Raw genomic sequence first — 23,141 nt, 5'->3', positions numbered from 1 at the left:
TTATTCCTGGCTCTATGCTCAGGATCACTCCTGACAGTGCTTGTTTGGGGGACCATTTGCGGTCCTGGGGATCAAACCATGTTTGGTTGTGTGAACAAATTCCTGAATTCCTGTTCAGTCTCTCAGGCCTCTAAATCAGTTTGTACCGCAAGACCTAGTGAATAGAATTGGCCGAAGGGGAAAGCAAGAGAAGGGTTCTGCAGTTGCAGGGACTGGGTAGCAGCCTTAGCAGATCAGTAGCGGAGGGTCAGCAGTTCTCCTGCCCTTTCTTGGCGGGGCTTGGGGCAGTTCACGCCAGGCAGGGCTCAGGACCTACTTTGGCTCTGTGCTCAGGGCACTATATGGGATGCTGAGGTTCGAACCCAGGTTGACCTCAAGAAGGGCAAATGCCCTACCCACTGTGCTGTCTCTCCAGCCCGTTCTCCTCTTAAGGTAAGCCTAGCGTACTTTTCAGATGAAGAGATCCGTAGTCCTCTACAGAGATGCTCATGATTGATTTTTCAGAGGGAAAAGGTTCTTCATGGAATCAGGTCTTCTGGAGTGGGCAGAGAGTGAAGCCTGAGCAGGGGACCCCGATGCTGCCACATGCATGTGATTAGGAGACATAGTCTGTGTCTCCTAATCTGTGTCTCCTTCCTAGTGGAAGAAGCAAAATAAGCCTTAGCCCACGCTCTGCTTTTTACCAGTGACAGCTTTCACATTGTGAATTCTTGGAATATGAGTTCATAACTGCTTTCTCAAAGGTGCCATTCCCAGAACTATCTGCTGAGCCTGCTGTAGGTGTAAAGGTGATCTTGGGAGGTAGGAGAGATAGGGGAAGGCACTCGCCTTGCCTGTGACTGACCTGGGTTCAACCCCTAGCGCCCCATATGGTCCTCCGAGCCTGCTGGGAGTGATTCTGGGTACAGAGCCAGGAGTAAATCCAGAGCACAGTTGGCTGTAGTCGAAAAACCAGGGGGAAAAGAAAATGGTATTTACCTGTCTAGTCATCTCTGCAACTCACTTAAAAGCAGAGAGAGCTAGGAACTGCTTCCGTAATTGACATTAGCAGAGCAATCAGGGTCCGGGGAGACGACCCTGCCATTCTTCCGTCAACGGTAAACCCCATGTTTGTTCAGTACGATTTTGTTCTTTCATGTCTGCGTATTGAGATCACTGCACTTACAGTTTCATTATGTGGAAGTAGTAATGTAGTTTTTTGTGTTTGAATTTTTCTTTTTAAGTCATCATGTGTTGCATATGTGTTTTAAAATCTGAGATCCTCATTCATTGAAACTCTGTGTTCAGAGTCAGTAGCAGGCCCAAGATTGCTACAGGAATTGTTACAATTGTTAGCTGCTTGACCAGCATAAAGAAAAACTAATTGTAACACATATCCTGTTAAGCTACCACATTTCTTAGTCATAACAGTTTTGGGGGGCATAATATCCTCTTTAATTTCTCCCAAATGAAAACATGTAATGTGGTCTGGGTCTTGACTGACAAGGTCTTCAGTGATCATCTTGTGATCAGTCCACATCAACGACAAGGTTTGGGTAGAAACCCAGAGCCAGTAGTGCTGGTAGGAATAGTATGAAGGACAATATTTAGTTCAGTTCAATTACTTTAGGTCTACGGAATCTAAATCATTCTCTTCATCACCACCTCCCTGTGAAAAATGCCAGTATCTGTCTTGTAAAATTCCCAGCTTGGACTGGAGTGATAGCACAGCGGGTAGGGTGTTTGCCTTTCACGCGACTGACCCAGGTTCAGTTCCTCCATCCCTCTTGGAGAGCCTGGCAAGCTACCAAGAATATCCCGCCCTCACGGCACAGCCTGGCAAGCTACCCGTGGCGTATTCGATATGCCAAAAACAGTAACAAGAAGTCTCACAATAGAGATGTTACTGGTGCCCGCTCGAGCAAATTGGTGAATGTCGGGACTACAGTGCCCAGCGGGAGGCACGCTCATGTGTCTCTTCATAACGTGCCAGAGTCACTTTCCTATTCTCCCTGATAAAAGTTTTCCTTTTGGTGACATAATATGGCAGATCCATCTTGTTGACAAATGGTGAAAAGGGACAAATGCAATTCACTCTTTGGAGTCACTTATTCTATTTTCTCTCTTAGATATTTTTTTTTAGTTTTTGTTTCTCCACCCCCTTCACTTGACCTTCAACATATAGAGTGAACATGATACAGTTTCAGAATTTACTAAGTTAGCTATTTGCTACTTTCTCTTTTCTTTCTTTGTGGATGTGAAACATTTGTGTGTTGGTGGGCGGGTGGGGCAATGATTATTTGGTCATTTTCTTTTGGTGTTTACAGACTTCACTTTTTCCCCTACCCTCTTGGGTTTTGTGTTACACCTGGCAATGCTCAGGGCTCACTCCTGGCTCAGAACTCAGGGATCACTCATGGTGGTGGTCAGGGGACCATATGGGATGTCAGGAATCGAACCCGGGTCAGCTCTGTGCAAGGCCAGTGGCCTGCCTGGCCTTCATTTGCCCAGACTTTGTTTTTATGCAAAAGGAAGTCACCAAACCATCTTTAACAAAGATTCTAAAGCAAGCAAAAGGACCTCAAATAGTGAGCTCAAGAAAAAAACAATGTAAAATGGCTGCTTTTTGTCTGTATTTTCTTCTCAGCATTTTTCTGTTTTTGGCCCCAGTACTCTGTTCTGAAAACTTCACTGTTGTTCCTTGTCTTTGCTTACTGTGGGTGAGAGGAGTACATTTATTTCTAGGAGCCTCTATAATTCTGGGAGTACAATAAACTTAAGACTTAATAACTCCTTGTTTCTCATTTTTTATTTCAAAAACTTAGGTCTCGGGGCTGGAGTGATAGCACAGCGGGTAGGGCGTTTGCCTTGCACGCGGCCGACCCGGGTTCGAATCCCAGCATCCCATATGGTCCCCCGAGCACCGCCAGGAGTATTTCCTGAGTGCATGAGCCAGGAGTGACCCCTGTGCATCGCCGGGTGTGACCCAAAAAGCAAAAAAAAAAAAAAAAAAAAAAAAAAACTTAGGTCTCTTTTTTATTCTAATAGACATTACAACTGGGCGGCTGGATTTGAACAACTAGATCTACTCACGCAGACTTACACCAGAGAAGTCAAATTATTTATGGTAAATAGGATGGACCCTCAGGCTATTCTAATCCTAGAAATTTAAGTTTAGGTTTCACAAGATTGTATAGAGGACAAACGCAATACCATATTTCTACTAAAACCCAACAGAAGATTAGAGTGTATATACATATACATATACATATACATATATATGGGTGTGTATATATGTAATACATATATGTGTATACATATATAAACAAACATATATATGTGTGTGTGTGTGTATATATATATATATATATATATATATATATATATGTTTTCCTCGCCCTTTTTCTTTTGGTGGTGCAGAAGAAAACAGTTGGTTTTTTGTTTTTTTTTTGCTTTGTTTTTTTGCTTTTTGGGTCACACCCGAGGATACTCAGGGGTTACTCCTGACTCTGCACGCAGGAATTACTCCTGGAAGTGCTCAGGGGATCATATGGGATGCTGGGAATCTAACCTGGGTCAGCCACGTGCAAGGCAAATGCCCTACCCGCTGTGCTATCGCTCCAGCCCCAGGAAAACAGTTTTTTAATGAACTTTAGTGGACTTTAGTAACTTTAATTAGAAAAAATTAATCTGATAGTTTTGTATTTAGTCTTTTTTTCCTCCTTTCGCCTATTGTCACCTATTGTTAAACCTAACTTCCTTTTTATTGTTGGGACAAAATAAAATAAGTGGACAAAGATTTTTTTTAAACATTCACTAAAACTAACACAGATGGCAGCAAAATAAACCAGGGGGGTTAACTATTGTATTAACTCCAGATTTCAGTTGTTTTGTACATTCTACAATATTGGGTATTTCCATCCTAAAAACAATCTCATTTGTTTATAGACTTTACAGGGGCCAGAGTGATAGTACAGTGGGCTGGGCGCTTGCCTTGCACGTGCCTGACCAGATTGAATTCTTTGCGTCTGAGGCTGCCAGAAGTGACCCTTGACCGCAGAGCCAGGAGTAAACCCTGAGCACCACTGAGTGTGCAGTGCCCCCAACTCCCCTCTAGAAAGGATATAAAGACACTACAGAGTTGTTCACCGTGCCACAGATGTAATGCCAGTATTACGAGTTTTGGTATAAGTGATAGACAAACGGTATGTAACATTGCTGAGCCTTTCAAATGTAGTAAACTCTGAACACTCTGGGCCCCACCTCCCCAGCTTCGAGAAGAAATCCATCTGCACTCCGCCCGTCTCCCATCTACACTGTACAGGCTGGAAATGACTGAATAGGATATGACGTAAGAGTTTTGTTGGGAGTCTTCGCTAAGGAAAGACTTTCAGCCATGGGCACAGGCAGATCGTTGAGCAGTCAGCCAGCTCCCCCGAGTTTAAACCCACAGCTTTCCATGCTGCCCTTCCTTCCCAGGTGCCGCTGAGTGCAGCCCTGGAGTCCACTGCCGGGGGGGCCCTGGTGGCTTCCGGCACCACTAAGGCCAAGCAGTGGCGGGTGTCCTAGCTGTGACCCTGGTCGGCCTGTATCACCAGGACTTGCCCCTGAGCCTCCCTGAGCACTGTTTTGGAGACCTTTCCCCTCTCCCCTCAAAGAAAAAAAAATCTAAATTCTGTTTTGGCATTACTCGGCAGGCTCTCAGACTGGCTGAACAGTAGTCACTGGCTCTACCACTCCTTACTCTCACACGTATCAGTCCAGTCAAAAGTAACAGCAGACCGTGTGCAGACCACTCATGGCATGAGCCTGAGAGTTCAGTCCCCAGGGCTGCTCCACCTGTTGAACAAGCTTCCAGTGGCACTCTCTGCTGTTTGGGACCCCAGGGCCACAGCAGAGTAGGGGCTGCCCAGTCTTCACAGTGAAGACAGACGACAAGAAGATGGAAATGATTTTCGCCCCGAGGAATAGCCTAGGGGCTTGGAGCATCTGCCTTGCTAGAGGATGGTCCTGAGTTCAGAAGCTGGGTCTTCCGTATGTGCGGTGGCGGGCGGTTGAGAACAAGCACCGCACCGCTTCCCGCTCCATCCCTCACGCTCACCCAGGGAAGTGCCGGGGGAGTTTCAGACTGAGGAGAGCCTGCAGGCCCCTGCACAGTACAGACCTCCCTTTCCACCACCCCCTCGGGGTGGCCATCCAGCAGACCCTGCGTCCCTCTGCTCAGTGTGGAGAATGGTCCCCGCCACCCGATCCCTCACGGAGCTGAGGAGCCAGACTAGGAATTGCTCTTTGCCAGAAAAGGAAGTCCACAGTTCTTACCCTGGCGTTCCAGGTCTGTTGCCTTCCCTCACAGAAAAGAATTTCAGGAGGAGATGAATAGTGCAGCAAACAGTTTTGCTTGGGAGATTATGAGGAAGGAAAAGGAGAGCTGGGCATGCACACCTCAGGTGGAGTGGCGGGCCACTGCCAGAATGGGGAGGCATGCGGCTTGCCCTCTCGGATGTGGTTTTAGGGCTGGCTCCCAAACTGCCCCCACATGGGGCTTTCTGTGGGGAGGAGAGTCTACAGCTATGGTGTTGTCAAGGGGAAGAGTGTGAAACTTTTGGTGTCTACCTTCGTGTCCTTCGCATAACTCTTGTGATACATGATTTTCTATACTGAGGTAAATTCCTTCTTAATGAATTTCCATTTCACTAAGAGGCTTCATCAAAAAGGATGGCCAGTTTTGTTGAGTGCTTTTTCTGTACCTCTTGATATGATCATATGGTCTCGGAGATGGTGTGTTTTGTTTTTGGGTTTTGGGCCACACTGGATGGTACTTAGGGGTTGCTTCCAGCTCAGTGCTTAGGGATCACTCCTGACAGGCTCAGGAACTGAATGGGGTACCAGGGATCAAATGCAGGTTGGCTACATGCAAGGCTAGTGCCCTGCCTGCTGTACTGTTGCTCCAGTCCCTGATCATACGGTGTTTGTCTTTCCTTGTATTAATGTGGCTCATCTTGTAAACTCTGACTCTGTACACTAAATGACTCTTGCATTCCTTGGACAAATCCCACATAACTATGGCGGGTGAGGCTTTTCCTGTATTAACCGAATTTGGTTCACCAGGGTTTTGTTGGAGGGACACAGATGCGCACACTCGGGCCTGCCTGGTCATACGCAGGGAACCGTGTGATTTCAGGGACAGAGCATAGAACTTTGATGTGAAGAGTCTAATGTTCTTTAGCACTTGGAGCTGTCTTGTTGGCTCCTTAAGCAACTTTCTTATTTTTGCTTTTTGTGGCGGAGGTGGAGTGACCCTTCCCAAACCATGTTCAGGGGCCAGGTGCAACTCTGGCAATGTTTGGCCATCTTAGCCTGCGGTTCAGTGTTGGAGCCAGAGAATAGGGTTCTGCAAGGACCCTGCAGATGCCAGGGACCGCGGGAGTCACCCCAGTAGTACTGGGGGGCCATGTGCTGGGATCACAGCCATGGACCCACCTGCTGTACTGTCTGCCCAGCTATGAAGCAGCTTTTCTTTTTTTTTTTCTTCATTTTCTTTTTTGGTCATACTCAGCAATGCCCAGGAGTTACTCTGCACTCAGGAATTACCCCTGGTGGTGCTCGAGGGGCCATTTGGGATGCCGGGGATGGAACCCGGCTTGGCCTCTTGTAAGGCAAATGCTCTATCCACTGTCCTATCGCTCTAGCCAGAAGCAGCTTCTCTTTATGGGATTTCTGCCATTTTTTTTTCCTTCTGGTATTTTATGTCAGTCTATTTGTGTGATGTGTTTCTTAGAATCTGTTACTGAAGAAATTCAGTAGGACTTATTTTTGGCAGGTGGCTAGAGAGAGCTTAATAGTCTACACTCTCAAGGAGCCTGCAGTGGACGAGGGTGTGGAGGAGCCACACCTGGCGGTGCCTAGGGGTTACTCCTGTCTCTATGCCCAGGTGGACTTGGGGCACGTGCAAGGCGAGGGCCCTGCTCTCACTCTGGCCCCAGACCCCTGGTGAGTCTTGTCGTGCCTGCGGGAGTTCAGCAAGATTGCTGAGAGCTGCTCAGGTCCTGGAGTTCGGGCTGTGCCGAGAGCCACGGGGGGCCAGGAGTCAAGCCTCAATAATGCCAATGCTATTGTTATGAAAGAGGCGTTCGGATTTTCTTTTTTAACACTGGGACTCAACCCCCTGCTTCAGATATGTGAAGCAAGTGTTGTCTGCTGAACACTTCCCCAGCCTTAGTTCCTCTAGTATACGGAGTGAGTTGAAGTAAATGAAAAAGTTTTCTATGAAAGATGCTATTATTCTTTTTTTCTTTTTTCTTTTTTGGGTCACACCCAGCGATGCTCAGGGGTCATTCCTGGCTCATGCACTCAGGAATCACTCCTGGTGGTGCTCGGGGAACCTTATGGGATGCTGGGAATCGAACCCAGGTCGGCTGTGTGCAAGGCAAACACCCAACCCACTGGGCTATTGCTCCAGCCCCTGAAAGATGCTATTATTCTTAATCTAATAATAAGAGGTGTGTGTGTGTGTGTGTGTGTGTGTGTGTGTGTGTGTCCATAATGAATGAAAGTGCCTTTCCCATAATTTTGTGTAATCACACACAGAAACTTTACTCTTTAAAAAAAGGTTTCATCAAGCATCTCATTTCCTTTGTTCCCTCCCTTTATTTTTGTCTCAGGGCTGGAGCAGAAGGCTATTTTGTAGCACAATATATAGCTCCAATTTTTCCTTTTTTGTACAATCGCACAGTTTGGGGTGTGTTAATATATAGTGTTACATGTTGTGGGGAAAAACCTGGAGATAATTTGGAACCTCTAATTTTTAGAGCCTGTTGTGGTTTGGGTTATATTATTTAATGGAAATTTTGTTCTCTGATTAAAGCATCATTATCTTTTTCTCACTGGATAAAAATTGCATGTTTAGCGTACATATGAGCCCTGTGAGATTCAGGGATAGTATGTAAATGGCTCGTTGTGATGAACCCAGCATCTCTCTTGGTACCACTGGCACATAGTAGGTGCTTAGTAAATGTTTTTGAATAAAGTTATTATTTAGAGACTCATTCTTCCTTACGAAGGCTTTAGTTCTTGCTTTCTTGCCCTCTCCTGTTTATTAATTCTGTCTTTTAGGACATATGAAAAGGAAATACATTTTTTTGTGTGTATGTGTTTGAAAAAAAAATTATTTATTGAGTCACCGTGAAAAAAATACAAAGCTTTGAGGTTTAAGTCTCAGTCATATAATGATTGAACCCCCATCTCTTCACCAGTGCACATGTTCCATCACCGAGAACCCCAATATACCCCCTCCCACCCCCTCCACCTGAGTAGCTAATGATCTTCACTTTATTCTCTCTATACTTTTAAATACGTTCAATATTTCAATAGAGCACTTACTATTATTGTTTGGAATTTCCCCCCCAACAATCAGGCCTGCTGAAAGGCATCATTTAATTTGCTTTCCATTGCTGAGAATGAAGACTCTATGAGCTCGTGCGGCCGCAAGAGTGGCCGCGCAGTTTTGGATTTCTGATATTTTAGCTCAGTTCACAGTCTAGATACATTTCTGTAAGAAGCCGCTCTGGGTGCCAAAATGGGTTAGAAGACCTCTCGGATCATAGTCTTTAGGAGCGGAAGGTCCGTTTCGCACACGGCAGCTCCACATTTTATCTGGGTGGAGAGCGTGCCGGTAACGCCCCCCCAGCCCATGATCGCCTACGAGCCACGTCACTGCAAACTCATACCTCTGGGTTGGGAGTCTTAGGAGATAGCTTTCGCCACGTGGGTGTTGCAGCCACCACCATCTTCCTCGCAGAAAGACAGGGTAGAGAGGGAACATCCCTCCCCAGGCGGCACGGGGTTGTAACACAGCTCACAGTCTAGATGCATTTCTGTAAGTAGCCGCTCTGGGTGCCAAAATGGGTTAGAAGACCTCTCGGATCATAGTCTTTAGGAGCAGAGGCGAAAGGAAATCCATTTGTGTATAATGTTATTCAGACCTAACCAGCTGTTACTAGAGGTGTGAGCTAGCATCATTTTTAACCTTTCCCGTGGAAAGATTGCCTTAATACTAAATATTTCTTGCCTTTTCCTAGCCCATGTAATTTGTAAAATATGAGCTACGTGAAATTACTTTTAAAACATTGCTTGAGCTTGCAGACCTCTTTTTCTTTTTCTTTTTCTCCGAAACATAACATGTAGCCAAGTTATAACAGTGCTTTTTAGTTACTTTTTCTTGCTGTGTGGCTTTCATTGCTAAACTCACAGATTTCTCCCATTTCATATCTCTGAATTAGTTTATTCTTAGCCTAGCCAACTTGGTAGTAGAGAGAGAATTTTAGGATATTCTATTTCCATTCCCCTAAGGTCTCAAAGACAATATAAAAAGCATAATGTGGAGTCAGGGATGTGGCTCCAGGGTTAGAGCACCTGCCTTGTATAATCAAAGCCCTGCGTTTAACCCCCCAGCACTAATTGAAACCCCCACACCCCCCAGAAGATGTGGCTCTTCTGCACCCACTGGGATTGGGCCCCAAAATAAAATATAAGAAAGCGTGATACTTCAAACCTTGGGAATATGAGTGTTCATAAATGACCCTTTTTTCCCTGCTCCTAGGACTATCCTGTTAAGTGTAATCTCACTGCTCAATGAACCCAACACCTTCTCCCCAGCCAACGTGGATGCTTCGGTTATGTTCAGGAAATGGAGGGACAGTAAAGGAAAAGACAAAGAATATGCTGAAATCATTAGGTAAGGTTATTTGTTTTGTCTTCCATGTGATTACTTCTTACAGAACCAAAATCAATTCTAGAACCGTGGTTTTCAACCACAGATCTGCGGACTGGTGCTAGTTGGCAGGTGTGTAATGGTTGAAAACCCAACCGGAGAGATAGTATAGATGGTGAGGCACTTGCTTTGGTCTCAGTACCACAGATACTTCCCAAGCAGCGCTAAGAGTAAGGCCTGAGCAAAGCTGATGTGGGTCAAAAACAGGGAAAAAAAAAAAGAGGGGGCTGGAGTGATAGCACAGCGAGTAGGGCTTTTGCCTTGCACGTGGCCGACCCGGGTTCAAATCCCAGCATCCCATATGGTCCCCTGAGCACCGCCAGGGGTGATTCCTGAGTGCATGAGCCAGGAGTGACCCCTGTGCATTGCTGGGTTTGACCCAAAAAGCACACACACACAAAAAAGACCAAAATAAGGTTGAAAACCTCTATTCTAGAACCAGACTCAAAGCTTCACTTCCCCTTTTTTTTTCTTTCTTTGGTCACACCCAGTGATGCACAGGGGCTACTCCTGGCTCTGCACTCAGGAATTACTCCTGGCGGTGCTGGAGGGACCATAGGGGATGCCGGGGATCGAACCAGGTCGGCCGAGTGCAAGGCAAACGCTCTATCCACTGTGCTGTTGCTCCAGCCCCAAATCTTCACTTCTCTGAGATTTATAGTGTTTGAGGAGATATTCTGCCTGAGCCCGAGAACTTGACTCGGAGGGGGCGCACAGTAGAAGACAGTGTTGCAGCAGGTCTGTTTACTAGGAACCAGAATTTTCAGGTTTCGAGTTAGTCATGTTTACAGATGCTCCTGTGTCCTTTTAGGGAACTTGTTTTGGACTTTAACGTGTCCAGTAAGAGTAACAAACATCCAAGGTATTCTAGACATTCCAAGTATTTCTGTTTTCTGAGGAAAAGTCCTGTTGTGTTTTTTTTTTTCTTTTTGGGTCACACCCAGCGATGCTCAGGGGTTACTCCTGGCTTTGCACTCAGGAATTACTCCTGGCGGTGCTTGGGGGACCATATGGGATGCCGGGGATTGAACACGGGTCGGCCGCGTGCAAGGCAAACGCCCTACCCGCTGTGCTATCGCTCCGGCCCCAAGTCCTGTTGTTTTTTTGCCTTTTTACCATGGGAGCATTTTGTAGATGTCATCAGCCACACCAGTCTAAGGTTAGAGCCCTAGAATAGATATCAGTGGGCTTGAATCTACAGTTTGCTTTTTCAGGACTATTTTTTTTCACCACTGTAAACAGGGGAAAAGTGGTAGGCAACTTAGGGCTCAGCCATTCATTGTATCTTATGTAGCAGGACATAAAGTTCATCGCACTATCTGAAAATTGGTTATAAGTAAAAAGAATAAATTTTTTAAAAAAGTAACAGCCTTTAGATTATTAAATTTATTTATAAGTTTATAATAAGTTGATGAATTTATTTATAAGTTTATAAATTTATTAACTTTTATAAATGATTAAACTTTTTGGCTTTCTAAAAAAAAATTGGTTATAAAATTGCAAAGCTTCCATACCAACTAATGCTATTACAGTTTCACACCACAGAAATAAGAGCCCTCACGACAGCTCCAACACATTATGGTACTAGAATTCATGCAAATAGAAAATCTTTCTATAGATCTGATCCTTTTGGTACCTTGTGATATGAAAAGATAAACATGGTGCAGAGGGACAGAGAGATAGTGTAGCCAGTAAGATGCTTTCCTTGCACACAGCCAATCCCAGTTAGTCCCTGGCACTGCCTGGGGTCCCCCAAGCACAGCCAGGGTCCATAAAGCAACACATGACAAAGTGCAGGGGGTATATGTCATCTGATGGCTAAATAATATATAGGTCACATTCTTGAAGTAGTTGCCCACTGGACTGAGTCATCTTTCAGGCCCTCCTTAGTCCATAATTCATATAATGAGATTACCAGAGGGTCAAAATACAGGTGATCCCTAGATTTTTTTGCCAGCAACCTAAGTAGCTGGTATATGCCAAAAAGATGGAAGATCATTAAATAAAGAAAAGTTTAAAGGACAAGAGTGGTCTAAGGGCTGAGAGGTGGAAACAGGATTGCAGCCTGACCTTCAAGGCACTTTCGTAGGTGAAGAATGCATGAATATTTCCAGAGTTTTGTATTGTTTGTATTTCTTAAGGATTTCTTTATTTCATTCTTTAAATCTGTGTGTTTTTATTTGTTATACACCAACTTTGCCAAGTCCTTTGCCAGGTCATTAAGAGTTAGTCTTTCTCCTTAGCAAGCTTTTCTAAACAACTGACCAACCATCTGATATTGTGAGTGTAACTACAGAAGCAGAAATAAGATATAGTGGGAGGAATATGTAATACTTGGATTCCCAGGAGAGATGCTGCCCTTTTTTCAGGTAAAGTGGGAAGGAAAAAATCCTTAAGGGATAACAGCATGCATGTCAAGAGAATTGTAAGTAGCTCCATAATATTACCTGCATATAAATTCTGGCTGATAAAGTAATGGGAATCTAAGAGGGCTTAGGATGTCTTGGAAGACATCGATACTAACAGTACTTGGTCCTTAATCTTGGTGGTGGTGGGATTTTCAGAAAGATTTCAGAAAGGCGTGCTGGAGATGCAGGTCAGTGGTAGAGAGCACTTAGTGGGGCCTGCATTTGTGGGGCACCCAGCAGCCCCCTCGCACGCCTCAGATGACTTTTAGGAAAGCAAAGATCATATTTGAGTATTCACAAAAACATTGGTGCTACGAAACGAAGATTCAACTGAGGTGGGAATGAAGAAACAGCTTTAACAATGGGTAGGCTTTGGAGTGAGGGTTATAATTTTTAGGAACTGGTAACACTTAGAAGAAAAGTGGGCAAAGCTTAATGACAAGGGCAGATTTGCTGAGTTTCAGGGTTCCTGTCGAACATGGGCATGGGAATAGCAAAATGGCTTCAGTAAGGTCTAGAGTTCACAGGCTGTTGATTTGAGAGCCGTGCATCGGAAGGAAACTTTAGGAATGGAGAGATGACCCATGGAGAATGCTGGGTGAGGAGCCAGCCAGGCTCCCGAACTCCTGGGAAACAGCAGGCCTGGCAAAGCAAGTCGGGAAGAGTGAGAGGGGAATGTCTGGTTTGAGGCAGGCGTGAGGAGGGTCAGAACAGTGGCGGCATGGTGTTCACAGTTCTGTCCATGCCAGACTGTTCCAGGCATTGGAGCAGTAGACATGACCAAGAGACAAGTTCTCTGCTTTGGGATTCCCAGTTGGGGATGGAAGGGTGACAGAAAAATGAATAGTTGAAAATCATAGCGAGGAAGTAGGACAGTGTGAAACATGATGGCTGTGAACTGGGTTGTCAGAATAGGCCTCCTGTGTTGGCGTTTAAAATCAGAGCTGAGTGACAGGTACCCACGTGTCATATAGGTGGGGAGGGTGGCCTGAATATTCTCGGTGGGGGAGGGGGGCAGCCTCACGGAGTAATTGGAGAATGAAAAGTGAGTCATAAAAAATATTGGTGTCCAAAAAAATATTTGGATCTTAAAATAAGTATAGATAGGATTATTAAATAATTGTTGGGCTTTTTAATTATGAGTTCAGTATAAGACAACTTAAATGGCGGGGGGAGAACAACGCAGGGGATTTCCCGACATAGCAGCCTTTGAGATCCACTCCTTCACACTCCCTTCAGAAGATCAGTGCTGACGGTGTGAGAGCCTTTGGAATATATAGCAAAGGGGATCTACTCAATGTTTTCCAGCAGGCCTGGAAACCAGAAACAGGTTGAGAAACAGAAACTTACTTAAACTCTCCTTCCTTCAGGAAACAGGTCTCAGCCACTAAGGCCGAAGCAGAAAAGGATGGAGTGAAGGTCCCCACAACCCTGGCAGAATACTGCATCAAAACTAAAGTGCCTTCCAATGACAACAGTTCAGATTTGCTTTATGACGACTTGTATGACGACGACATTGATGACGAAGACGAGGAGGAGGAAGATGCCGACTGTTATGATGATGACGATTCTGGGAATGAGGAGTCGTGACGTGCTCGTCCCAGGCCCCTGTACTGCCCTGCCATCTCAGGCCAACGGGAGGGGAGCCGGCGGGGACCCTGGCAGTGGCCCCGCAGCAGAAACCTATCACAGGGGGTGGGGAAAACAAACACGGCTCCTGCTGACTCCCTTTATGGATCTCAGTTCGCTCCTTTTCATGGACCTCTTACTGGAGAGAAAGCCTCCTCCACAGAATGTCTGAATTCTCGCATTCTTGACCCTTCCATCACTGTATTGATTTTTTTTTTCTTCTTCTTTAAACTCAAACTTGCGCCTCACTTCATCTCTACAAAGTGTTCACAGCAAAACACGTTTGGCCTGTTTTTAGATTCTTGAAGAATTAAATAGTCTTTCATCAAGATGTTCAATGTGTGTAAGGCTGGGAACCCCTTGAGAGTTCACAAGTGCTGCAGATTCTGGGTAGCAAAATAAAATGGAAAAAAAATCCAGAAAACCTCCACAAAACAAAAAAAAAATTTTTTTTTTTTTTGCCAAGGTTTAGCTGCTCATTAACATTAGTGTGTGTGCATTTGTTCAGCCCTATGGTGGTGAATTGTTTCTTTCCCTTCTTAAGGCTGGGGTATAGTGGGCAGCAGGGACTCTGTGCTACGCCTGATGAGATACGTTCCTAAGGCACAGAACCCCTTCAGCTTCCAGGACTCACCCTCACTCGGAGGCCTCAGCTTCTCTGAGGAGAATAATCAGATTTTGTTTTTTGAAATCGATTGGGATCTAAAGCCTGAATAAATATTCATACTTTACATAGAACTGAGCACTTGATTGCTATTTATTTTAAAGAGAGTTATATATCTCCCTCCCCACCCACCCCGCCCCCTACAGTGGGGAGAGTGGGGGATTTATGTGTGTGTGTGGAATTTCAGTGATGGGAGCAAATTCTTTTTTTGTTTTTAAATCACTATTGTAATTTTGGTTGATGCTGCTGGGGGAATCAAAAGTCAGAATTACTGGTGACCACTGTTGGAAGAGAAACATCTATTTTATATACTTGACATGGCCTTTCCCCCTCAAAGAGACACTTTTCACCATGAGGATTTTAAGTAGCCAGTTTTAATGAGCATTAATGCGAGGTGCATGTGTTGAGATCTTGGTTCTCATTGAGCTGCTTATATACAGTAACTTGGGTTGCAAGTCATCAACGACCAGTTCCCATTCCTCACTGGATGTGACTTGGACATTTTTCTTTCTTTCCAGTGTACTCTCGAGTGGAAGCAGAAGGTGTGTGTGGCGCTTTCCCTGGGTTGCTCTGGTTTTCCTGGCAGGACTGAGGAATTTACTCTGGGTAGTGTCTGGGCAGTGCTAGATCTTCCTTGCCATGCATTTGGTGCAGCTTCATCTCCCCAGTTTCAATCATGTTTCTTCAGCCTTCACAAACCAGGGACTTCAGAACGCCAGTTCATAGGCGGGTAGAATCCTTTCCGTGGAGAAAATATCACTATCGTGTAAAAATCATGGACTCCAGAGGGAGAATACAGCAGATTGACTGCAGTCCTACTTCACGTCCCCGTGCGCTGGTTTGAACTCGAACCGGAGAGTTGACTGGGAACAGGGCAGGCTAGACCCTCAACTAGAGCAGTGACTCCGTGTTCCGCCTTCCTTTCTGATCTCAGGGTTTTCATTCGCTTTTCCAAGCTCTCCAAACAAGCTGACTAATTCCCAGCAGCCCTCTCTGGCCTCTAAAGTCTGGTCTAGTGTTAGTGGGAATGGTTGAACACGCCGCGATTCGCACGGGTCAGTGTTGAACCTGGTCCAGTCCCCGTGGGATCAGGGCTCTCTGTCTCTCGTGATGCCAGTCAGTTCCTAAACTCTGGAAGCAAGTCTTTGTGAAAAATACTGACTGGCAGACTCTGTGGAGAGATTTAAACTCCAGGTTTCTCAATACTTCCAGATAACCTGCAGCTCTTTGGGAGCCCCAAGTGTCTTGTAGTGCTTCGACGACCCCATCCCGACGTTTACCGCCAGTAGGTTGGAACCCTCAAACTCTCTCCCCCTACTGCTAGAGCAGTTCTCTCCAGGGCAGGCCGGGCATCTTGGCGTTGTGGGAGGTGCTGCACTGCTCAGCTCTGTCCCATGGGCCCTGTTGGCCTCTGTCGTGTGTTGACTCAGGGAGCCAGAGAGTCAGGTGGAGGTGATGCCGCTCCCCCTTCAGGCTGGGCTTGCCAGCGGGAAGAGTACAATCAGTTCCGGAAAGGACTGGGGTGTGTGGATTTGCTAGCAGGTAGACGGATTATAGCTCACTTACAAAACCCAGATGCTGGTTTCGGAGCTCTGGCCCTGAGAACATACGTACTGTGGCAAAACTTGAGTATGTCGTTTTTTTTTTTCTTCTTAGAAGTGGAGGTCTCAGGCTCAGGCCAGAACCTTGTGAGTATACTTGTGCTAATTATTTGGTGTAACATGAACTCAAAATCCTCTATTTTTAGTTCCCTTTGGTTCTAATGGAGTCTCTGGATTCTTCAGGTGTGCTTATCTTGAGGTTGGGTGGAGAAAGTATATCATGATTCCCTTGTTGCTTTCTCAAAGTCTTCCCCCCCTCTTTCTCTATCATTCCAGAGTTCTTTTCCATTAGACAAACATTTTTATAGGCCCTTCTTTCTTCCCTGGTAATTATTTGCTGGTTTCCTATGTTTGGGACATATTACAGTAGAAGTTGAAGGGGAAAACGTGTAGTTCTCCACTGAAATTAACTCTCCATGCCTCCCATCCTGATAAACAAGGTTTACATTTACAAAAAAGTTTCAGATGCAATTTTCAACTATTCCGAAACCAGCAGGATATACCTGACTTTTAATAGTTTTCTTAGCTAAAATTATAGATGTTTTTCTTCAGTTTAACTTATAAGATGATCTCTGATGCATTTTGTGTTGACTTCCCCTTTAGTGGTTTATTTTGTCTTTTTTCTGCCCATATGTCTACTAATAAAATGTGAAATAAAATATACCTGTATTGCTACTTCCCCATGGGATGACCCTTTTTTTTTCCTCCCCGTGTTAAAAGTTTCATTCTCAGTATTTCTGCTATTCCTCACATACTAATGCTGGAAAGAAAAACAACCATGCAGAAAGTCCTGCCGACCTTCCTTTTAAGACCTCTAACTCCCTTGAATATTCCTGATCTCTATTCCTAACCCTTATCTGTAAGATTGCTAACAACTGTGCAACGGATAGGGCACCATCGGCAGGCATGAAGGGACAAGTGCTTGGTTGTGTCTGTGCTGTTTAGTAGTTCAGATACTTACATTTTTCCCTAGCAAGGATCCCAAGTCCCGGGTTAACATTCGTCCAGTGAAATCACTAACTCGAGAGACCTGCTTATCTTACGTGGTCTGAAGGGAGCCACATGTATGCAGCTCCTCTAGTCCCTGCTTTCTGCTGGACGCCATGCCCCCTGCTGGGAGCACAGAGGAGCTGGATCAGAACAGAGTGTGCATGCTGGCTCGGCAGTTCCTTGGGACATTTCCAGAGCAAATGACTCCCTGCTCATCTACCTAGCGCCCTCAGCTATCGATACCAGGCTGGGTTGGTGAAGAGCCGATTCTTTCTCAGGCCTAGGTGCTCAGAGCCGATTCTTTCTCAAGCCTCTTGCTCAGGTGTGTCAGTGTAATTTTTTTGATAAGCCCTGGTGGCAAGAAACCTGAAAGATCCCAGCCTCTCCCACCCTGTGTACTCTGACTCTGACAGACACAGCTTCTGCCCTATTGGGTCGGCTGTCTCATTTACCTTGGCTCACTCTGGGTGCCAGAGAAGCATCTTGAAATGCCCACAAGCCGCCCGGTGACACCCAGGGTGCTCAGAAGTGTAATGAATACCGCCCGCCACCTGCCCAGAGCTGCGGCTCCGTAGTCAGACCACACCGACGCCGGACATGCTCTCAGAACTTTATTAGGTGGAGTCTGGGCAAATGAGAAAACTCCTGAAGCAGTCGCCCAGCTGCTTCAGGACAGTGGAACAGAGGAGCCTTGGAGATGTGCCCTCACTGAGTGAAAGCAGAGCTTTGATTTTTTTTTTTAATTCTTTTTTTAAAAAAGCTGGACTGGCTGGACCTCTCTCTGAGCAAGAGTCAGATTATTTTTAAAACGGTCAACCAGAGGAAGGCAAGTCTCAGGACAAGACCAGGTGTGGAAGTCCCTGCTACCCATGAAGACAGACAGGTGCCGGTTTTGTTGGGACAGAGATCTCTGCTATTCCCAGATCAAGATTCGGTGGGAGAGAAACACCAAGTGACAAAACGACCAGTTTCTCCAAAAGAGAGGGATAAAGTAATTACACAGGGAAGGAAACGCAAATAATGGTTACAAGGAAGGTGAGATAAGTCGTGATTCTTCATTGGTACCTGGCCCCACCCCCCCACTCCCTTGACCAGTCCTTCCAGACTCTGCCCGGGCAGCCTGCGGGCACGGGGCTCTGCGGAAGGCCGAAGGCGGGAGGGAAGGGGCTAATTCTGCTACAGCGCAAGGGGCCTGAGTGGGGACAGCAGACGTCAGAGTGGCGGCCGCACCCCCACTCCCCCGAGACCTCTATCACATTTACAAATACATACATAAATACATTACATACAAGAGCGAGTCTGGGAGGCAGGCTCTCCACAGAGGCGCGGCTGACACAGTTACATGTCTCAGGAATCTAGGAGGGGGGGCTGGGCTCCCAGAAAAGGGCTCCAAGTGTTTTCTCCTGCCCAGGGTGGGCTTGCCCTCGCCCACCCCACTCTTCGGGTTCAGTTTGTCCAGTACGGAGAGTTGCCATAGGCGGGCTTAGAGGCTTGCGACTTTGGCTGCAGGGAGCTGGGCTGGCTGCGCTGAGGGGCGCCACTCTGCGGAGAGAAGCGAGCAGTCAGGGGTGCAGCAGAGGCCCCGGCGCGGGGCAGGGCCGCCTCTGTCCCTGGGCTCACCTGGGCATCCTGTGGCAGGTGGTGGTGTAACAGCTGCGAGTGGGGCTGCTGGTGTGCAGGCAGGATGTGCAAGAACGGGGGTGGGGCGTAGCCCGGGGCTGTGCCGGGGGCCAGGGGCCCCGGGGAGCCCAAGGCTGAGGGCAGGCTGAAGGGTGGAGGGGTCCCTGCGTGAAATCCCTGCTTGTCGAAGGTCTGCAGGACAGAGAGCAGAGTGAGGGCTCGGCTGCTCCGCGTCCCTGCCCTTCTGCAGCCCCGCCGTGCCCTTACCTGGGTCTTACTGTAGACAGAACCAGCCATATCGGGCAGGCCAGGGGTGCTTGAAGACACGGATCCACCTGGGTGGGGGAGGGGGGCAGTTATCCCTGCAACCCCAGGCCCTTGCAGGCAGCCAACACCGGCGGGGTACACGAGGTGCCGTGCGGGGTCACTCGGGGAGAAACGCTACCTTTGCCCGGCCCAGAGCCTGTAGACTTGTTCTGTGGCTGGGACGAGCCACCGTAGCCGCCCTTGGTGTAATCTCCGGCTGCTGTCCCCTGGGTCAGGTCGTCATAGCCTAGCGTGGCAAGTGCAAGTGTGAGCAGCCAAGCCTCTGCTGCCCGCCAGAGCGCATCCCCGCGAGCTCGGCCCGTACCTGTGGTGTAGCTGTGCTGGCCATAGCCGCCGGCCTGCTGGAAGGGGCTGGCGGCAGTACCGAGGTTCACACCAGGCTGCTTGGCCGAGGCTGGAGGGACCTGGAGGGGAGCACGTGAGGCCGTGAAGCCGAGGGACAAGCAGGCGGCGGGGGGAGGGGGGGTTGTGGTTAGGTGTGGCAGACCAGCACCACTCGCCGCACCCACAAAGGGGAGCCTCACTGCTCCAAGGGAGACTCGAGCAGGACCCGCGCCCCGACACCTGCTCCCTGCAACGCCCAGCCGCCGCCAATACTCACAAACACAGTAGGCCCATACTGGAAGGCGCTGGGCACACCGCTGTAGTAGGGGAGGCCCGCGTAGCTGTAGCCGGGCGGCAGCGCGGGGCTCAGGAAAGGCTGCTGGGCCGTGTGGTGGGCCTGGGAGGGGCTCTGCTGCGGCTGGGCCAGGGTGGTGGGGGGCGCGGGGGACGCAGAATCACCGCGGCCAAACTTGGCGACGTCACCTAGAAGGGGAGGAGCACAGAGACTCCAGCCACAGCCTAGCCAGGCTGCTCTGGGGACACAACCCCCTCTCGGGACCCCCCACTCCTTGGCCCAGAGAAACCCGCTAACCTGAATAAGGGTTATTAGCAAGGCTCCCGTCTCGGCTGGCAAGGGCTGCAGGCGTCGCAAAGGGGATCCCGTAGTAATCCTGGAAGCAGGTGGAGCAGTGAGGGGGTCTCAGTCTGCAGAGCGGCCTCGGGGCCCTCCCAGGCACTCCAGGCAGCACCCGAGGCCCAGGATAAGCCCAATTGGGGGCCAGCCCCTCTAGACGACAGCACCCACACAGTGCAAAGTCGGGGGCAAAGGGATCACCAAGTCAGGAGGCACAGCCAGACCCGCCAATCCCACCCAGACATGGCACCCCAGCCTCTGTGCTGAGGAACACACCCACCAAGCCCAGGCACAGCCGCACTGGGGAGCAGAGACCACTCCAGACCCCACCTCCAGAGGAGGACTAGATTCAAATTAGGACACAGAGCACTTCTGCCCAGCAGGGGGAGCCCTTCCACAGGAGAGAAACCCAGAGCCAGGGGGGCTGGGGAGTCCTGGGAGGGGGGGAAGCCCTCCCGGGCTCTGACTCAGGGCAGAGTGACCAGGAAGCGCCCAGAGCTGGGATCCCATTCGGCCACTTCTGATGCCCTGGACGCAGAAACAAGAATGTGGATACCCTCCTCAGCCTCTGCAGGACCAGGGCCACGCACTGAGTTCCCGCCTGGAGCAGTGTGGCTCAGCATCTCTAGAGGCCAAGTTCTCATGTGCCCACCCCAGCACCCTCTAGGCATCAGTGGGGGGCACGGGCTGCCCTGCTGCCCTCCCAAACCTGGGAGCCCGTGTGAAGGGAAGGCTGTCCCAAGCGGGGTTTCTCGGGACCCCTGTTCTTAGACCCTGCGACCCTGCTCTCAGGCTTCGCCCGAGAAGGTGGGGGGAGGCATGTGGGACTCAGGGGCAGCCCGAAAGCCCCACGGCTGCAGAGGGAAAGGCACCATGTTCAGCAGGAAACGCGGCCTGATGGGACCCCAATCCTGGGACCCCTGGGTGCTCCTGGCACAGCTGCCAAACGAGAAGCAGCTTCCTCGGAGGGGTGCCGAGGGGGGGTCCCCAAGCGGAGGGCCCCGCGGATGCCACCCACCGCACCCTCCTCACCACTGGCAGCCGGGACTGCAGCATCTGGAGCTCATCATAGCCGTAGATCTGTGGGGGGACCAAAATGGGGTCAGGGACCACCACTCCCAGGGGAGCCCAGGCAGGCGGTGGGGAGATGCCGATAACCGAGGGGCACCGCACTCTCCAGGGGCTCACCGGGTAGGCAGGAAGCAGCCCTCCGGGGCCCACGAGGTACTGGTTATGCAGCAGCGGTGGCACCCCCTGAGGCAAGTTGGGGGGCGCTTTGCCTGAGGAAGCAAAGACACACCGTCACGTGCCTGGCCCAGGGGAAGCCGAGAGCTCAGACCGGGCCACAGCGCACCCCATGGGCCCCCGCTGACCCTCGGCGAGTCCCACCTGCCCCAGCCACGCTCGCCGGCCCCAGCTGGCCGCGCCTGCATTGCTCCCAGGGCGGGCAAGAGGGACAGACTCACCCACCTGAGGTCACCAAGGGCGTGGCCCTGGCACTGCTGCTCGGGGCACCCCCAGGGGGCCCCCCCAGGCAGATGCTGTTGGCGCTGACGCTACTGGGCAGGCTGAGCCCTGTGGAGGTGGCGCTCGAGGCAGAGGTGGCGGCCGTGGAGAAGGTGGCAGCAGGTTGCAGGGCGGAGGCGCTCTCCACGCTGGCGTGCTGCGGGGCCAAGGGACAGCAGCTCAAGGGCAGGCACTGAGGGGGTGGGGGCCTGGGACGGGCGAGGGGGATGACTGGACCTCAGGCCTGCAGCTCCTTCTGTGGAGGCACCTGACACTGCAGCCAATTCAGACCCCCAGAGCTGAGCGTCAGACTAGGGCGTCAGGACAAAGCCTGGTGAAGCCACCTTCAAGCCCGCACCCCCTGCTGCCCGAGCAAACCTCAGCTCAGGAGCTGGAGCAGCTGGGGTCATGGGTGGGCCTCAGAGGACGGAGCGGGTGTGGGGGGAGGACTTGGCAGCTGGGACAAGAGGGGTCTTAGTATGACAAGGGGGCTGCGATTACGGGAAGGAGATCTCCAGGGGTGGCGCTGAGTCACGATGAGGCCTCCATAGGGACACGCCCAGGCCGGGCCGGGCCGGGCCGGAGGGGCATAGCACCAGAGGCCCAGAGGGGAGAGGCAGCAACCTCCCGGCACAGCGTGGGAACCAAGCGGCAGCCCAGAAACCCCTGGGGAAATTGGGGGTCAGAAACCCGAAAAGCAGAGGCCGGAGCGGTAGCACAACAGGTAGGGCATTGGCCTTGCACTCGCCAACCCGGGTTCAATCTCCAGCATCCCATATGGACCCCCGAGCACCACCAGGAGTGATTCCTGAGTGCAGAGCCAGGAGTAAGCCCTGAGCATCGCCGGGTGTGACCCAAAAAGTAAAAAGGAAAAAAAAAAATAATCAAAACCCCGAGAAGGGCTGGCAGCTGTCCCCATGTACCCCCCAGACTGGGCCGGGTCACACCCCTGAGCCCTGGCTTCAGGGCTTGCCAGTCCAAAGCATTCAGCAAGGAGTTGCCCCCCCCCCCCGTGGAGAGCAGCAGGGGGCTGAGACCCCCCCCCACAGCCCAGCAAAGTGGGACAGGGACAGCGTTGCCCTCACACCTGGCTCCGACCACCAGAGAAACGAGCCCCTGCTGCGGGGGAGCCTGAGAACCCAGCGCAGATGTGTTTCCTCGAGAGCGTGGTGGGCGGACAGCCCCATGCCACAGGCAAATGCTTCAGTCGCCTGCCCGAGGGCCAGGGCCCCGGCATCAGGGACAAATGCACAGATGGACTCTCCCACAGGCCCCCGTCCCTTCCTGTCTGTACTTGCATGGCTGCAAGCTCTGAGGCTCATCTAAGCGTGAGCATACGGATTTTTAGCAGAGCCCTGGCTCGAGGAAGCAGAGAGTGAACTTCCCTCTATTAAGTTTGCAAATGCCGGAAAAACTAAAGCGGCCCCAGCAAGGCAGAGTCTCCTGCTACACAGAGCATGCTCACCTGCTTTGTCGTTTTTTTAAGACTAAGCTCGGCAGTGCTCGGGGCTTAGTTTCTGGCTCTGCTCTCAGGAATCACTGCTCTTCCCTGACTCCCGTGAGCTGCTGAGGAACTCACCACCTCTCCCAGCCCTGCCACTACGCTCAAATCTGCAGGTGTGAATGGCAGCAAGGAGGACGTCCTCCAAGGTGCCTGGGAACCACGGTCCTGCACCCTGCACCCCACACC

General features: G+C 49.7%; 2 protein-coding genes across 6 annotated transcripts in view; one reads left to right on the top strand and one right to left on the bottom strand.

Annotated features, from left to right (window-relative positions):
• Positions 1–16,725, top strand: part of UBE2R2 (ubiquitin conjugating enzyme E2 R2) — a 95,548-nt gene extending 78,823 nt beyond the window's left edge. Inside the window, exons 4-5 of the mRNA XM_055137278.1 lie at positions 9,578–9,712; positions 13,527–16,725. Coding sequence (XP_054993253.1) covers positions 9,578–9,712; positions 13,527–13,746 — 355 coding nt within the window. The 3' untranslated portion in view covers positions 13,747–16,725. The remainder of the gene's footprint in view (positions 1–9,577; positions 9,713–13,526) is intronic.
• A 729-nt stretch (positions 16,726–17,454) lies between these two features.
• Positions 17,455–23,141, bottom strand: part of UBAP2 (ubiquitin associated protein 2) — an 87,484-nt gene continuing 81,797 nt past the window's right edge. Inside the window, exons 20-29 of one of the 5 annotated variants that reach the window (XM_055119392.1) lie at positions 21,416–21,608; positions 21,134–21,225; positions 20,978–21,025; positions 19,904–19,982; positions 19,589–19,794; positions 19,292–19,391; positions 19,106–19,213; positions 18,928–18,995; positions 18,661–18,852; positions 17,455–18,582 (exon numbers count right to left, since the gene is read on the bottom strand). In XM_055119392.1, the coding sequence (XP_054975367.1) occupies positions 18,487–18,582; positions 18,661–18,852; positions 18,928–18,995; positions 19,106–19,213; positions 19,292–19,391; positions 19,589–19,794; positions 19,904–19,982; positions 20,978–21,025; positions 21,134–21,225; positions 21,416–21,608 (1,182 nt within the window). In that variant the 3' untranslated portion in view covers positions 17,455–18,486. The remainder of the gene's footprint in view (positions 18,583–18,660; positions 18,853–18,927; positions 18,996–19,105; positions 19,214–19,291; positions 19,392–19,588; positions 19,795–19,903; positions 19,983–20,977; positions 21,026–21,133; positions 21,226–21,415; positions 21,609–23,141) is intronic. The other 4 variants (XM_055119386.1, XM_055119397.1, XM_055119413.1 and 1 more) reach the window with 4 other exon arrangements.

Source organism: Sorex araneus, chromosome 1, assembly GCF_027595985.1.
Source record: "Sorex araneus isolate mSorAra2 chromosome 1, mSorAra2.pri, whole genome shotgun sequence".
NCBI classification, from domain to species: Eukaryota; Metazoa; Chordata; class Mammalia; order Eulipotyphla; family Soricidae; genus Sorex; species Sorex araneus.
This window is presented reverse-complemented; position numbering and strand designations above follow the sequence as displayed.